Genomic DNA, 18388 nt, shown 5'->3' on the forward strand with positions numbered 1-18388 from the left:
ATATGTGGAAAAAATAGGTTAATACCAGTCAAGCAAGTATCCACTTGCCCAGAATTGTGGTATGCGTGTCCCTGGGAGCTTAGACCAGCATGTTTACATGTTGCACTTCTGAATTTTTCAAATTTGGAAATACTGTAGGGAGCGTGTCAAGTGGGGTTGGTGAAGGATTTGTGCCCCTCCCTGTAAAACAGTTAACTCTAAGCCCTTGGCCACCCCGTTTGGGATACATGGCGTCTGGCAATGAATGAAAAAAAATGATGGAAATACTGGTTCCAGATTTCCATCAAGATTAGTGAACTTCCGTAAACTTGCACACTGTACTATACATTATTACTTTAAAGTGCATGGAAACTTTTAATTTGTAATATAAAATTGGAAACTTGTTGAATGAAACTAATACTGGTATAATAATACGGCAGATCCGCAGCCTGTTCAAACGTTCAGAGATGTTTGATACTCCTTCTAACCCTTACAGTGGCATTGGCTTCTGCTTCAGGTTATTGAGAGTATTTAAATAAAAGTTTTGTGACATACTTGTTCACCAGTAAATTTTTCAGATGGTCCAATTAGCTGTAGTTTATATAAGTCATGTGTGCTCTCGGCTGGAATATTACTCACCCTAGTGGAATGGGCATGTAGAGAGGTTGCAGTAAAACATCTAGACAAAATTCAGAACAAAACTGTTAGAATTATTAATAACCCTGCTGTTACAAATAAACTACCTCCCCTATGATCTCAGCTGGAATATTGCTCACCCATGTGCAGGGTTGCCAAGTCGCACCCTGCTCTGCCCGCGGAAACCCAACTGAAAACCAGCCCAAAAGTAGCCCAACACCAATAATTATTTTAAAAATCCTCTATTTATGCGAAATTAGTGTTTTATATTAATAATTCATATATAGGTCCCTATTAATGCCTGAAATGATCACTTGATTCACTTAAACTTTCCCTATTTCCCATAAAAACACTATTGCCCATAAAACAACAATGATTCTGTTGAAATATACCTATCATTACACTAGGTAATACAACATGCAAGTGAAGGTATTTTCTCTCCCTCTGAGTCAACTTTCCATCACACTTATATTATTCAAAAATCTATATGATCATCATCACTGTGTTTCGTTGCTGTGTACGTCATATGTGAAATTTGCTAACATAATTTTGTTTGTGAAATCATTACAACAGATTTTATGTCCGCATATTGCTCTAACATGGAGTGTTTTCAACTGTTTCATGTTGCTGTCTGTTTCTTCACTTACTTTTCACTAAATTATACTGAGAGAAAATCCTTTCTACTGCAGCAGTGCTTGCTGGCAACGATAATTGGGATAAAACAAAACTCTCTCCGGAGTCTCCGCACTGGCTGCATCCACTGGTCCCTGTGGGAGTATTAGGGGGTCTCTCTCCGCCATATGTTTAAACTCTCTCTCTCTCTCTCTCTCAGTATATTGTCGTGATGTGGTTTAACTCCATACTAGCCCAAACAACCGCGACAGTTTTCAAACCAGCCCAAAAAACCGCAACCCGCGACCGGTAAAATCTGCCCGCGGAAGAGCTTCAAAACGAGCCCAATTTGGCGGGAAAACCGCGACCTTGACAACCCTGCCCATGTGGGATGGATGTGGAGAGGTTGCACTAAAACAGCTTGACAAAATTCAGAACAAAGCTGTTAGAATTATTAATAACCTTCCTGTTACAAATAAACTACCTCCCCTACAGGTAAGAGGGAATGCTGCCTCCCTCGCATGCTTTTATGGCAAATGCTCAGACGAAGTTACATCCATTTTACCACCTCTCCATGCCTTCCCCACCAAGTTACAGTGCTTTATGTCTTCACACATAAAGTTGATGTATGAAAGAAAATGCCTGAGATTGTCAGTGAACCTAATACTGGCAGTACCAGGTACATTAACCTTTGAGAAACATCTTGACAAACAGTTGAAGTTACAAGACTGTTCACAGCCACACAACAGAAATGCAGAGTTAAATTCATGTGATAAGAAGCCTCATGAAGAACTTTTCTACATTAATCTGCAGTAGATTTTATTTTATTTAACTTTGGCATAGTTACCTGACCTAACCTGTGCATACTTTAAACTGAGTTAGGTAAGGTAAGGTTAGGCCTAGATCAGTTGTGGATAGGTTTGATGTCAGTTAGTGGACATTGTTTCTAATCCTTGAGTGTGAGGGACTTTTCCAAGCTGATGATTAAAAATGTTTGGTATTAGCAAAATCAAAGCAAATATAATTTTACTAAAGAGGCTAATTACTATTTAGTGATGGTAATGCTGTATCATTGTATCTGCAGCTTGGAGGAAGAACTGATTGGAGAGGACTTGGACTATGAGTATGACCTTGATGAGGAAGAAGAGGAAGCTCTCCTTGCTGGGGATCAAGTGGTTGAGGTAAGATGAGAACTGCATTTACTCCCTTAACCCGCCCCGTCCCAGCTGATTTTCTACCACTGACCCTCCCCCCCCAATCCCAGCAGATTTTTTTTCTCAAACCTCTGCTTTTGGTGAGAATCAATGGCAGATCACAGAGAAAATCATTATATGAGCCTAGAAATGGTCAAAACAGGTGAGCCTCCGTTCACCTGGTACCATATTCTGTAAAGGCGCTTGGCTGCTGTCCTCTTTTCTATGGTTGAGGTAAGTACTGGAATTCACTCAGAATTGGTAGATATTTATTAATTTGGAACAAAATAGCATGTAGTACAAGAATATATTAGTTTTCACACAGAAATATAGCAAAATAAGCATTGTTCCATTGAGTGAACATAGTGAAATCGGTCACATATGATTCCCCCCCTGTGGCGGGGGGGGGACAATCTGGCTGCACTATGGGGTGGTAATACTACTCTGCAGCCAGGTTGTGTTAGGAAGAATACTGCCACCGTATTCCCTGCGTGTCGTAAAAGGCGACTAAAAGAGGCGGGGTGAGGGGACTAGGGACCCCCTCCTCTGTTTTTTAGTTCCTAAAAAGAGACAGGCCAGAGAAAGGGATGGGGGATGGAGTTATCCCCGTACCCTGAAGCTTGGGTCTATGAATGTGCGTGGATGTAGTACAATTGAGGCTAAAAGGGAGGAGTTTGGGGGAATGTTTGTGAGAAGAAAGTTGGATGTGTTAGCTTTGAGTGAAATGAAGATGAAAGGGAAGGGTGAGTCTGTGTTTGGAAGTGTGAATGGAAGATTGTCAGGTGTTGATAGAGGAAGGGCAAGAGAAGGTGTGGCCTTGTTAGTGAGTCCGGAAGTACAGCAGTGTGTGATTGAATGGAAGGAGGTGTCATCGAGACTGATGTGGGTGAAAGCGAAATTTGAACGTGAGTTGTGGGTGTTTGTGAGTGCATATGGGCTTGGTAGTGAAAGGGACGAAGAAGAGAGGGAGTCTTTCTAGAATGATGTTGATGAGTGTCTGCAGAGTTTTGGAGCGAATGTGAATGTGGTAATGATGGGAGATCTGAATGCTAGAGTGGGAAATGTAGCAGTTGAAGGTGTAGTTGGTATGCATGGTGTGCCTGGAAGAAATGAAAATGGGGAACGAATGATAGCGATGTGTGTTGAATGAGAGATGGTGATTTAAATACGCTGTTTTGAGAAGAAAGATATTTATAAGTATACATGGGTGAGACAGGAGGGTGGAAGGGTTGTTGATAGAGCTTTGATGGACTATGTGGTTGTGTCTAGGAATGTAATAGGAAGATTGTTGGATGTGAGAGTTCTGAGATGGGAGGGTGGAGATATGTCTGACCACTACCTGGTGGAGGGAGAGTTAAGAGTAGGTAAGAGATGGGTGAGAGCTAGGAGGGTTAGGTGCGGCAGGGAGGTTTTGAAAGGGAGTTGGATAAAAGAGAGAAAAAGATAGAGTATCAGGAGAAATTGAAAGATGAGTGGAATGCAGTGAAAGATCAGGAAAATGGCAGTGTGGAGGAGGAATGGCAGTTGTTTAAGAGTGTTGTGGTGGGGCATGCAGAAGAGGTGTATGGTGTGAGACGTGTGGGTGGTGGTGTAAGAAAAGGAAGTGAATGGTGGTGCGAGGAAGTAAATATGACTGTGGCTGAGAAGAGACGTGCATATGAAGTGTGGCTGCAGAGGAAGGATGAGATATCATATGAAAGGTATAAGGAAAAGAGGAAGAGGGCGAGAAGGGCTGTGCGTGATGCTAAAGTGGCAGCAGATGAGAGGTGGGGTAGGCGGTTGACAGAGAATTTTCAACAGAATAAGAAAATGTTTTGGAAGGAGGTGAAAAGGGTGCGAAAGGGAGAATCTGGGAAGGAAGAACGAGTAAAAGCAGAGGATGGAAGGATGTTAATTGAGATGGATGCAGTAAGGAAGAGATGGGCAGAGTATTTTGAAAGATTGTTAAATGTAGGAGGAAAGGGTGGCTGAGATTGTGGCGGATGAAAGGATGCAAGGAATAAATGTGTTGGGAGAGTTGAATGATTCTTTGATCAAGAAGGAGGAAGTGGAGAAGGCAGTAAAGGAGATGAAAACAGGGAAAGCTGCAGGTATGGATGGGTGTGCTGTGGAATACCTGAAGGGTGGTGGAGTGACTATTCTTGACTGGTTAGTAAGATTGTTGAATGTGTGCTTTGTGAAAGGTATGGTGCCAGTTGACTGGGCAAGTGCTTGTGTGGTCCCGTTGTATAAAGGCAGGGGTGATAAGTATGAATGTACTAGCTTTAGGGGTATAAGTCTGTTGAGTGTTGTAGGTAAGGTTTATGGTAGAGTGTTAATTATGAGAGTTAGAGAGGGTACAGAGGGAGTGATTGGTGATGAGCAGTGTGGCTTTTGGAGAGGGAGGGGATGCGTTGATCAGGTATTTGCTGTGAGACAAGTGTGTGAAAAGTATTTAGCGAAAGGCAAGGATGTGTTATGGGCATTCATGGATTTAGAGAAAGCGTATGATAGAATTGATAGGGAGGCTTTGTGGACTGTTTTAAGATTGTATGGACTTGATGGTAGGTTACTAAAAGGGATGAAAAGTTTTTATGTAAATAGTAGAGCGTGTGTAAGGGTGGGAAATGTTGTGAGTGATTGGTTTCCCTTGAGAGCGGGGCTGTGACAGGGATGTGTGATGTCGCCTTGGTTGTTTAACCCCTTAAACGCGGATCGTCGCATTTGCGACGGTCGGCCCAAAGGACAGAATGGCAGATCGTCGTGTTTGCGATTTGTGTAAATTTTGAATAACCGCGGGCAAGCAGGCTCCAGCTGGTATTGTCTATCAGTACCACCACCCTCTAGCTACAACTAGCATACTTTCAGTTGTTGCCAAATATCGCATTTTCCCCCCATCCCCCCCCCACCACGGCCCGGCCAGCCTGGCTGTGATACATGGCAGCGCTCTGAGCGCTCAGAACTGTAAATCTGGTATCTCCTCTCACAAGCAGTTTATGCTACTAGGAAACGCTTGTTTCCCTAGTTGTAACACTAGCTTTTTTTCTCACGGTTTGCCCCTGTTTAGCGTCAGTTTACTGCAGGCTTTCAAAGTGAGATTATGGCGAGTTCTAGCTCTTCCCAGTCAGTGCAAGCGGCCGACAGGAACGAGAATAAAGTGGCGGACGTAAGGCAGAATAAAAAGCGCGCCGTGGTGATCTTTTGGGAAGTAATATGATTGAAAATAATGTAGTATACATGTTTTTAGCTGTGAAAATGGAAATGTTTGTTGAGTGACGGGAAGACCGCCGCCACAGTGCATGTCGGCCGTACGCTCCGTTGATTTTAGCCTTATTTTCAGTGCTTATTGTACAAATACGGATTCCTAACTACCTTTACGTTGTAGTATAAAGTTTACTGTGACAGAATGAGGCTGTGGTAGAGGGGAAACCGGGTTGTTGGAGGTGTGAAAGTGAAGATTTGGTTATCCAACTTTGCAAGTCTCCACAAGTCCTTGGATAGTCCACGAAGGCTCAACACCTGTCTCTGGAGAAAGCTGAATGTAAGTACTATCTGCCATACCAAGTATAATGTTCTAGGGTTAATCTCTGATTTTTGGCGAATATTTTCCTACAGGTACTCAGACCGCGATACAACCCCGCCACTCGGGGGGGATCGACTGTACACAGCCGCGTTTAAGGGGTTGATATTTACATGGATGGTGTTGTAAGGGAGGTGAATGCAAGAGTTTTAGGTGGATGTCTGAGTCTGGTGAATGTTGATGGTGAAGAGTGGAATCTGAAGCAGCTGCTGTTTGCAGATGATACTGCACTGGTGGCTGATTCAGAGGAGAGATTGAGACAGTTGGTAGAGGAGTTTGGAAGGGTGTGTGAAAAGAGGAAATTGAAAGTAAATGAGAATAAGAGTAAAGTGATGAAGTGTATGAGGTTGGTAGATGGTAGGGGGATGAATATAGTTTTGAATGGCGAGTTGCTTGAGAAGGTAGAGTGTTTTAAATATCTAGGGTCACATGTTGCTGTGGATGGAAGAGTAGATGCAGAAGTGAAGTTTAGAATAAATGAAGTAGGAAAGGTGCTGGGAGGAATGAAAAAAGTGATTAGATGTCGTTCACTTAGAATGGATGTAAAGAGAAGGCTGTATGAGGGTGTTGTGGTACCGACTGCGTTATATAGGGCTGAAACATGGAATATGGGTGTAGCAGAGAGGAAAAGTTTGAATGTAATGGAGATGAGGTGTCTGAGGAGTATGTGTGGAGTGACGTGTATGGATCGAGTGCGAAATGACGAAGTGCGAAGGAGAACTGGAGTTGTTCGGGAGATGGCTGGTAGAGTTGAGCAGAGGGTGTTGCGATGGTTTGGGCATATGGAGGGAATGGATAATGAGCATTTGGTGAAAAAGATAACTAGATCTGATGTGAGAGGTGTAAGGCTGAGAGGAAGACCACGAATAGGATGGATGGACAATGTGAAGAGAGCGCTGGATGCGAGAGGGATGTCTGTTGAGCAAGGAAGAGTGGCTGTGCGTGACAGAAATAAATGGAGAGAAATTGTGAATGAATAAGTGATGACGCAGCCCTGAGGGGATATTCTCCCGCATTTGGTCTGATCAGCTAGTCAGGTCAGGTGCGGGTAAGGGGATGGGTCTGTTATGATGTGGCAGGGGTAAACCAGCTCTGCTGTTGGGCCCTGCTGCGGATGTCACTGATTGCATTGCGCAGTTGACCCTTGTGCGGTGTGGTGCGGTGAGGATCTGTTCGTTCTCCCCTTTGGGGCTAAGATGCGAATGAATGTGTTTGAATGGATGAGTAAATGGGGAGTGTGTCGTCCTGTCTCAGCTACCTCCCTTTCCTTGGGGGAAGCAGCCTAGGTTTATAGATAGATAAATGACTGTTGTTTCAACATACATTTCATTTTCTCTACGTAAATAAATACTTTTCCACTAACATTATACCAGTTTCCACTTTATAGAACTGTTATCACATATTTACAGGCCTTACAATTATATTTAGCATAATCTATCTGTTTATGTATTGCCATACATTAGCACATTTACATAGTGAGTGAATTAGCTATGACTGTTGTTTCAACTTACATTCTCTTTTTTCAACTTATATGATACTTTTCCACTAACAGAACACCCGCTTCCACCTTATAGAACTGTTACCACATATTTACGGGCCTTACGATTATATTTAGCACAATATTATCGCATATGTACAATGAAAGTCAAAACTATCTTCCCAGTTCCGTCCAAAGATAATTTACACTCGACGAAATACAATGAAAATCCAATCTCTACTACTGCTTGTTGCAAATGGTTTGATTTTTCTGCTATATGTTCGTCAAACTATAGGAAGATAGTTGTGTCTTTGTACATAGTGAGTGAACTCGTTATGACTGATGTTTCAGCCTACACTATTTTTCAACTTATATGATACTTTTCCACTAACATTACACCTGTTTCCACTATACATAATTGTTATCACATATTTACAGGCCTTACTATTATATTGAGCATCATATTATTGCATATGTACAATGAAAGACGAAACTATCTTCCCAGTTCCGTCCAAAGATAATTTGCACCTGACGAAATACAGTGAAAACCCAGTCTCTACTACAGCATGTTGCACATGGTTCGATTTTTCCACTACATGTATGTCAAACTTTGGGAAGATAGCTGTGTCTTTGTACATAGTGACTGAACTCGCTGTGACTGTTGTTTTAACTTACACTTTATTTTTCGACTTACACAATACTTTTCCACTAACATTACACCTGTTTCCACTTTATATAATTGTTATACTTACAGGCCTTACTATTATAGTGAGCGTCATATTATTGCAAATGTACAGGCCTTACTTTTACAGTGAGCATCCTATTATCGCAAGCACACACGGCATCAGTAGTGTAACAAGGTGTGATATTCCTTGTCAGGGTTGGGAGGTGCAGAGTGGCACCCTTCCCCACTCACGCCCCTCTTCCCTCTCCTGTTTTCTTTCCCCTTTCCCTTCCGTTTCCTTCCCTTCCCATATCACAGGGCTGTGGGGAGGAAGTCCGGGAATATTGCGGGACGAAAGACGTGCTAGGGAGCGGCTCCTCCTCACCTGCCCACTGCCCATGCACACCACGTGCTCGCACTGCCTGCCTCCCACCACCACTTTCCCTTTTACCCCTCACTCCCGCCACACCACTCGCACCTTCCTCATACAGCACAGAAGGACCATACCTTATTTTCCATCTCGCCGTCCCTTTCCTTCTTTTCCCCACATCACACGGCTGTGAGGAGGAAGTGCGGGAATATTGCGGGGCGAAAAACGTGCTAGGGAGCGGCTCCTCCTTGTCTGCCCGCTGCCCCTGTGCTCGCACTGCCTCCCTCCCACCACCACTTTCCCTTTCACCGCTCGCTTCTGCTGCACCACTTTCCCTTTCACCCCTCACTCCCACCACACCACTCGTGCCTTCCCCAGACAACACAGAAGGACCATAGCTTATTTTCCTTCTCGCTGCACCTTGCCTGCATAGCCTATATGTACCAAAAATCATGCACGAAATTTGAAAAATGTGCAAATGACGGACCTTGCAATTGCAGCGCGTTTATATACATCAATGGGAGTCACAGTGACATAACATTTGGACGTATATATACATCAGCGGGAGTCGGCGGGTTAATTGTGGTTGCCCCATGAGTGTATGGCATTCTGAATGCGAGATATTGGTGTGGCATAAAAATGTAAAAGTACCATCCTTATCTCATTCTAGTAGTTCAGTTACTCTTCTAGGAGCTGCCTAGCATGGACCAACCGGCCTACTGCAGTTATCCACTCTTATGTTCTCATGTTCTTATGTACCATAATGATTTTGCAAGAACTGTAGAAGTGGATAGTTTGAATAGTGTATTTGGCCATGGTAAAATTACTGTTACTAGTGTAAGGTTTAAAAATACAGTACTGTAATGAGATTAATTTACCTGGTATTGTATATAAAAAAAAAATACAATAAGAAAGTTCATTATATAAGAGCAGTATAATAGCTAGGCCTACGTACATAAAATGTATGACCACATGGAGAACGTTGATATGACCAGGATTGTGAAAAAGACACCAGTATTTGTTAGTGATGAAGTGGAAGACATGGAAGGTGGAAATTGATGGATATTGAGAGTTGCTGAAATTTGCTAGGATGGATTGGCTCTACTGCATTGGTGTTGTGTATTGACATGTCGTAGTAGGTGAGTTAATGCCAAAACCAAAAAGAAAAGAAAAAAATGAGCTGTTGTGTCCATATTCCCCGGATCATTATAATTATGAAAGGACTTGAGAAATTTTATTGCTGGTCTATAGGCTACAAAAGACCAAGTTGAAACAAGGAAGAAATTGTATGCCCAGTATACAGGGCGTCCCCTTGGAACGTTTAGGAAAACCCATCACTGAACCGGGGTATTGGTTACCGGGGACGTTAAAACATAGAAGGTATAGGGGTGTGTTTGGGAGCCTTGGGATCCCCCCGAATCAAGTCCAAAACCCACCCAAATGAGTCCAAAAACAAGTTTCTAGCACACCTAAACCCCCAAATAGCTTTAAAACAAGCTAAATTAAACCTAAAGGAAGATTATAACTGATGTTAACCCAGAAATAAAATCTGGAAATCATCAAAAATAAGTCTGGAAGAAATCAAACTAGAGAAAACTGTATCCAAATATAGCAGTGTTCACCCCACCTATGACTAAAACACATTTATCGAAGTCTAGAAACAGTTTATAAATCAACCTAAACAAAAATTGTTTAAAATATCATGGAAATCGGTTTAAAAAAACCATCAAATAACTGGGGACTGGCCATTGATAGGTGGGAAAGGGTGTTAAATTTTTTATATCACAAAAACGGGTACCGGTAATCGCATAGAGGAGATCATATAGTGGGGTATTACTGTACTTGTTGTGGCAAAATCAGAATTTCGAAGAAACTGATTGTTGTAGGGATTAAATGACCCAAATTAAAGAAATCAGTAAAATATATACTGTTGTTATACTGCTGTTGACAGGTCAAAACAACAGTAGCCTAAATGACGAATACAGTATTTTAAAAAATCAATCGAATACTGTTATATTGCCATTGGCAGGTCACAACAACAACAAAAATTGCTTAATATCAAAATCACACCCTAAAGCTGTAAATGTAGCAAAAACATCACTGTACTGTATTGACTAAATATGTGAGGTGGAGAATTGGGGGACCCCAGAGGTACAGTAGTTTGAAATCTTGAGTGTCAGCACTCATCTGCCTGCAGATATTGATACAGTACCTACAGAATCTACAGAATGAATATGAATTACAGTCTCAGTAGGTAAAAGTTTATTATTGTTATCATCATCATCATCATCATCATCATCATATAATCCTCTTTTGCCCCACAAGGAGCATAGGAGCCTAGGGCTAGGCAAGTTGGTCCTGACATTTAGATGAGAGAGACCAGCCTCACTCATCCCTGAGTGGCATTATGTGAGCAGTAAACCATTATTATTATTATATTACTACAGTAGGAGTTTTCTTGACTGATTGAAAATGTGTGGTTTAAGCCCACATAAAATTTTTAGTATACCAAAAGCAGAGAAAGGGATGTTTGAGATAGTTTTTGAAGCATTTGACGTGTGTGATTTATGCCGGTTGAAGAAAATAATCTGGTGTTAGCCCAAATATTATTTCTAGTTCTAGCAACCACAGCAAAGAAGGTTATGGTTCGAGTCACAATTAATGTTAGAATACAGAAGAGGCAAGTATTTTGTTAATGATTTGTGTTCATCCCTAGACTGGAGTGGAGGATATGCTAGAGCTGGAGGTGGAGGATGAGTTTGAGGAAGAGGAGGTCGGAGGGCAGGTCACCCATACCAAGAGTATCCACAGCCGTCTGCAGCCTCCTGAGACTCGTTATCAGGAGGAGCGTATTGAGAGGGAGATAAGTAGGTTCAGACTGTTTTGTTCATTCACTCTAGACTTGTGGTTTGTGTCCTTTTATAGCAGATTTCCCATAACTCTGGCAGAATAAGTAGACTTTGGCACTACATAATTTTCACAGCAGTCCATAACTGGTATTATTATTATCTGTAATGTGTTCACTTTAACTTGAGATCATCTTGCAGCCTTCCAGATGTTTCCCAAAACTCATTTGGAGAATGAGACAATATTATGGATGTAGATCATTTCTGTAGCACAACTTTGTGACCAACATCATTGTCAAGTGTATCTTGTCACAGCTTAAAATTCAAAATAAAGAAATGACAGTTTTAAGCCAAATTAACTCAACTCCGGGCCGGCCTTGTCTAACTTTTCTACCCCATTCCCGGGCTGGGAGTGTTTCCAGTGAAATACTTGTGCATGTCTGGTGTGTTAACCAAATTGTTGTGCCTCATATTTGAACCATGGGGGGGGGGGGAAAGAGCAGCCCAGAATTGGTTGGCCAACAAATGACGTGGCAGCACGTCATCAGCCCAGAATGGTGTTAAAGTGGACATACTGTACAGTACAGTAAGTTAAGGAGGTAGAAATGTCCAAAACTTAGCATTTGTACTTCTTGGTCTATGACAAATTGATGAAGAACACAGAACTTGTGACTTATTGTTTTGTTGCAGGCAATGTCCAAGTTGAAACAGAGAACATTGTGGTTGAGGAGGAGGAAGAAGAGGAGGAGGAGGAGAATGAAGAGGAAGGGCGTGGACGGGACCGGTTTAAAAGTGAACGGTCCAAGATTTCCCTCACCAGTAATAAAGTTGAACGCAATATCCCGGACTCCCTTGGTCAGTAGTAGCATTTTTCCTTTTTTTAATCAGTGTTTTAAGTTGGTTTTTTGTTTATAATGTTGAATATAATAACTTAAGCCTAACACTTGTAAATAACTCACTAAAACCAACAAATAAAATATGAAAATCATCAAATATAAGTCTAGAAAAAATCAAACTTAGTAAACTGTATCCCAAAATGACAATGTTCACTCCACCTGTGGCTAAAACGCATTAATCTAAGTCTAAAAACAGTGTATAAATCAACTTAAACACATAGTGTTATTCTAAATATTATCAAAATTGGTAAAAAAAAAAAAAAAAATCAAAATCCATCGTTAAACTGGGGTTTGGTCATCGTTAGGCGGGGTATGGTGGTATTTCTATCCCCATAGTTAAGCCGGGGTATCACATCTAAAGGTATCGTATATCAAGGTATTACTGTACAGTGTGTATATATATATATTAAGGTAACCAGTAATAAAGTTGAATGCATTATCCCAGTCTCTTGGATTATTATTTATTTATTTATTTTTTGTAGGTAGATTGATGGGTGGGTGGGGAGGACTCATCTGAAGTGGTCAGAAGGTTTCTCATGCACGTTTGTGGGCATTAGATTCCCATGTGCCATTTTGTTCAAGCTTTAGAGTGTGGCATGCCTGTCAGATGTGACATCTATCTTGCAGAATTTTTGGGGAAAAATGACCATATTCACATACAGAGTTTTCATAGAAATGCTTGCTGTATATTAATAAAATTCTTTTTTCAAGTAAATCAGTTTTTGAACAGTACCATATAACCAGCTATGGTGCCTGGTGGTCTATCTATCTATTGCCAGACACCATAATCCTGAAAGGGTTGGCCATTTGACTTCGAGTTATTTGTTTTACAGGGAGGGGCACTAACCCTCCACCAACCCACTTGCTGACACATAGGGAGCACGTATGGCTTGGTTATATGGTTACCACCCAGCGTTGAGTGAGGCTGGTTACTCACATCTTAAGTGTCAGGACCAGCTTGCCTAACCCGTGCTCTTACGCTCCTCTTGGGGCAACGCAGGATTAGATGATGACCAAGAGGTGCTGTAGTCCAAAGAAGACATGGGATAAGGTCCTACAAAATGGCTTGATTAGGGGACTGAATGGAAATACTACCAGAGGTCATGTTCCTTGGAGAGATGACATCCAGTGAACAAGGCTGATACATGCATTCTTGCAGAAGTACAAAGCCTGTCAGATGGGGAAGACGTAGTTAGTATCATATGATTTTCCAGGGAGTGTAGTCTTAATAGTCATCAATAATTTACTTACCATACCATGATTTAGATACTATTTTTTCTCTGACTTGCTCCTATTACCGCTGGAAGTATGGCCTAAAATTATCATTGCTAGACCTTGTGAGAAGGCTGTTGTTTTTATTTCTCCTGTTTATTTCCTTAATTTCAGATGAGATGAACTGTATTTTTTTTTCAGATGAGGTGAACCTTAAGATTGAGGGTGGCGAGAGGTCAGTAAACTTTGTGGGAAGAGGAGGAGGTTTCCGAGGGAGAGGGAGGGGAGGGCCCTGGGGTGGAGGACCACGTGGAGGTGGCCCAGGGTTTTTCAGGAACAATCCCAGGGGAGTAGGGGGACGAGGAGGAGGAGGGGGAAGGGGCTTGTTGCAGCAACCCCCAGTCCCAATGAACAACAGAGGAGGTTGGCCTCAACAGAGACCCATGCAGGTAAGACTGATTCCCAAACCCTTTGCATGTTAGTTTGTGGTGCTACCAGAAAGTATTATTTGACTTAGGAAAGGCCTCTCGTATTGAAGGGCATTTTTAAGGCTGTATTTGACCCATCGGCTTGGGAAAGTTTATCATTCTGAATAAAATTGTCAAGAGATGTTAATAATGAAATTAAAAAGACGTCCCAGGGTTCAGCAAGTTTGCTTCATGACTGATATATGTTTCATTTTGTTCTTGTTATTGTAAGATGATTTTATTTAGCTTAAAAGACTTTTGAATTGTAGGGGTTAAATAATACCTTTATTGACTTGATCACTTCTAGAAATCCACCCAAAGTTGAATAAATGTTGTCTGCTGATAACAGTAATGAATCTGTAAAAGACATTGCCAGGTTTGTGGATGTTAAAGCACGATAAAGCACTCAGTTGTGATTTTAAAACAACTGTGGTGAGAAATTTTAAGAGAGAGAGGGAAAAAATGGGTGTTAACCCCTTAAGTCCACAAATCTCCCAGCCCCCCTACCCCCAGAACCGCAAAAAGGGTCCGATTTTTCAGCTTTCATTGAGGTAAAAATTTTTCCTTCAGATTTCAAGAGCTTGAATTTACACACCTGAAAATGGTTATTTCACTCTCATATGACTAATGGTTACTACACTATCGACCGCCAAAGAACTTAAAAAATAAAAATTGTTACCCCTCGTGTATAGAGAGAGAAAAACTTGAATCAAAGTAAATTTTGGTCCTACAGATTTAAAGAACTTGATTTTACACACCAGGTAATGTATATTTCTATTTCATATGTCTAATGGTTACTGCACAGCCAACTGTTACAAATAAAGAGTCACTCTTCTCTATGAACAAGAATGGGACATCCATGAAAAATAAGGAGGAATGGGGAGAAGGGAGTGTGGGGGGGCATCAGGAGGGATGGAAAGAGAGGGAATATGCCTGCCCACACAGCCAATATGGTCAGGACGGGGTATATGGGGTAGGTTTAGAGGAAGGGATACAGAGGGCAGGATCCAGCGGGGCAAAGGGAGGTGGAGAGATGGTTGGGGGGGGATCCCCACTCACGAGGAGTGGGTAGGATCATGCCTCCCACTGCTGGATCTCTTAGTTTCCATTGGCTAGGTACCATTTACATTGTAAAAATGGCGGGGTTACTGCTCACTAGTTTTATGCAACCTTGCTACGATCGTCGGATGTAGGGCTTTACGCACCAAGTTCGGAAGCCAGTGATCATCGAACATAGGACTTTAGTGGTTAATTTGTCAGCAGCTTAATATTAAAACATTTGATGGGGAATGACTAAGTGAGGACTCTGATGAATGTTATGCTGTTTTGATATGTGTACCATTTGAGACTTTGAGTCTGTATTCATGAACTTTTCCTATCTTAAGTTGTGTTTAAGATTATATATTTATACTTTTTTTCTTGTCTGTTATGGCCATGAAACACTTTGCACCCAAACTAATTAATCTTTTATAAATCACTTATGTTGAGACTTGTTTTTCATGATATATATATATTTTTTTATGAAAATGACCCCTGATGTTTGTACTGTATATATCATGAGAGCAGCCTTGGGACCGTCCACCATTCCTGCTGGCTCAGATGCAGATGAATGCTGCCAACATGGGCATGGGAAGGGGTGGGCCAGGTGGATTGATGCGTCCTCCCATACCGCTGGTCTCCATGGGAGGTCCTATGCAGCGTGGCCCAACACCTTTCATGGGCAACAACCCTAACTTCCCCCCCTTTCCCATCAGAGCCAGTAGAGAGGTGGGTTGCTGTACAGTTGCATATTTTGTATTGCTGTTAGGGTTTGTAAGAGAGAGAGAGAGAAGCAGCCTGTAACCAGTAAATTCCAGAATCCACATGTTTCCTGACTTTAGTACTAACAACCCATGCACACACACACACACACACACACACACACAGTGTGCCATGTTAACTCTTCTTAAAACTTTTAGATGTGTTTTATACTGTACAAGACAATAATATGGCTATAGAGTATACCATCTATCCATCCACCATCCACTCGTATGTTGCCCCATAGATGAGCATAGGAACATGGGGCTAGGCAAGGTGGTCCTGACATTTTAGATGAGAGTGACCAGCCTCACTCATCCCTGAGTGGCATTATGTGAGCATCAGACCCCAACCACCCGTTGGATATAAACTTACGCAGTATACACACCATGCAATCTTCTTGCAATATTAGTATTTTAAGTTGTGAAATGCTTCCAAGGACAGTTTGTTATAGCATTTAGTCGAGTAATTGTTTAGTGTAGCTAAGAATCTTTAAAGTTTGGTTGATGAGGTCTGCTGCACTGCAAAATGATCTGATCTGTATCAGGAAACCTTTCAGTCTTTGCATTAGTTATCTTGCAAACCTTCCATCCAGTATTATTAAACCCTTGATTCCTTTTTGTTTATTTTAATCTTTCCCACTCTTCAGAGTAAATATGCTTCCATCTCACATTCCCCTTTCCTCCTCCTCCCCACTACCTTGCTATATATTAATTCATATATTTCCTCCTTATTCCTACCTGAAGAGGATCCAGGTTGAGCTGAAACTGTAGTATCTCCCCAGTAAACATTATTTACCAAATGTAACTTTACTATATTTCTTCCAATCCAAATCTTAAAATTTGTGTGTTTAACCCATTGAGCTTTCATACATTTTTGTTTGTTTTATTGTTTAACCCACTGAGCTTTCATACATTTTTGTTTGTTTTATTGTTTAACCCATTGAGCTTTCATACATTTTTGTTTGTTTTATTCTTGCTGTTCCCTGAGAATTGTATTCAGCTTTGGAGAGACTTTGAACTGGAGAAGTTAAATAATAGATCTGATACACCCTTTCACTATGACCTTTCCATGCTGAATGAATTTATCTGGTAACATTGAGTAAATTGAAAAGGAATGACCAGGATTTAATTGTTTCTTCATGAAGGCTCCAACATGTTTGCATGCATTGGCCTTGGTCACTTAATGGCAGTTGTCTATGCTGCTTGATCTCTAGCAGCCTCTCTATTCAGTCCCTTATCCCTGAGGTCACACACTATTACCTTGTCCCAGGTCTTTAATGGTCTACCTCACAACCCTACCCTGAATGTTCATGCTTCTCACTTTCTGCACCCAGTTTCCATCCTCTCCACATGCCCAAACCATCTCAGTCTGCCTGCTCATCACAGCACCAATACAATCCAGTCCCATCCTTTCTCTTAGCTCTTCAATCATAAACCTAGTCCTCTGAGGCCTTGCATTCAAGGACGCACTGCGCATCCACCTAATCATTGTCATTTCTGTACGTTTGAGCCTGTGAATATCCTCTTCCTTTACTGCCCAGGTCTCACTACCAGACAGCTGTACATTCATAACACATGCCACATACAAAGATCCCTGAGCACAGAGTGAGAGTCCTCTGCATGTCAGAGAGCATAGCTTTTTTTAACTGTACAGTAATGATACAGGACTGCAGTATCTTTTGCTCAGAAGAGGAGCAGTGGGGTTGAAAAAATGTTTGCTAATTTTTTTTTCCCCCACCTTTAGAGCCAGGATTCTGGAGGCTTGAATGATGAGTGAATGGCCCATTGGATTGGGCAAACTTGGGCTGTCTGGGCATTGCTGCTCCTCACCCTGCCCTAGGATGGGAAAGGAGGTATAGATGATGATGATGATGACTCCACATTTAGTAATACATCTATTTCAGCAGTGGAGTAGTGGGGTTGTTCCACTGGGAGCTGGAGCCATACTGAATCAGTTGGTACGGGCACCTTTGGCTGCTGCAACGGATGACCTGAGGAGCTCACTCAAGAGGCGCAGTGATCCCCCGGTACCCAATGACACCACCCCACCCAAGCTGATGAAGATGGGCACAACACCTCCCACTAACAGTGTCCCCACCACTCCCACTACTCCGGTGAGTGACTTGCCTGAGTCTGTCTTTGACCATCGTTGTCCTGAAGTAGTAAATACACTCACTGTATGTGATGATTTTGCTTGGTATGATCTATCTACTCAGTTCTTTGGGTAGACAGCATAGGAAAGCCGAACTTAAATGACTTGCATTGGACTGAACAGAGTTGTTTGTGTTATTTGTTGGCAAGAAGGGCTGTTGTCCATAAAGAGTGTATAAAAACTGAAAAGGCAAAATATTAACGGGATAAAGTTGACTTATGGGGCAGCAAGAAACAAAAGCTGGCTGCAGTTTTGAATCATCTGATCAGTCGGAAGAATATAACTGATAAAATAACTGTTATATCTGGTAAACATACTGTATTACTGAATAAGACATATTGCCCACTTGATCCATTCAGTGCATCACAGTTGCCAAATGTGTACAGACATGCAACAGACTTTATTTGTAAAGTAGTACAGATGCATCTTAGAAGGTAATTCTGCAGTCTGAGAAACATGCTGTCTCTGGCCCCTACTTAAGAATCCTGGTCTCAGTGTTGAGATCATGTTACTATTTTCCTGTCTC

The 18388-nt window shown here is 41.8% G+C and overlaps 1 protein-coding gene across 1 annotated transcript in view; it reads left to right on the forward strand.

Annotated features, from left to right (window-relative positions):
- LOC145392496 (uncharacterized) overlaps nucleotides 1-18388 on the forward strand; it is a 52259-nt gene that overhangs the window by 940 nt on the left and 32931 nt on the right. The window contains exons 2-7 of the mRNA XM_080266888.1: nucleotides 2312-2408; nucleotides 11207-11357; nucleotides 12027-12191; nucleotides 13646-13893; nucleotides 15478-15678; nucleotides 17618-17824. Of these exons, the coding sequence (XP_080123014.1) occupies nucleotides 2312-2408; nucleotides 11207-11357; nucleotides 12027-12191; nucleotides 13646-13893; nucleotides 15478-15678; nucleotides 17618-17824 (1069 nt within the window). The remainder of the gene's footprint in view (nucleotides 1-2311; nucleotides 2409-11206; nucleotides 11358-12026; nucleotides 12192-13645; nucleotides 13894-15477; nucleotides 15679-17617; nucleotides 17825-18388) is intronic.

Source organism: Coenobita brevimanus, chromosome 22, assembly GCF_032717465.1.
Source record: "Coenobita brevimanus isolate Jiangsu-jjx chromosome 22, ASM3271746v2, whole genome shotgun sequence".
In the NCBI taxonomy this organism is placed as follows: Eukaryota; Metazoa; Arthropoda; class Malacostraca; order Decapoda; family Coenobitidae; genus Coenobita; species Coenobita brevimanus.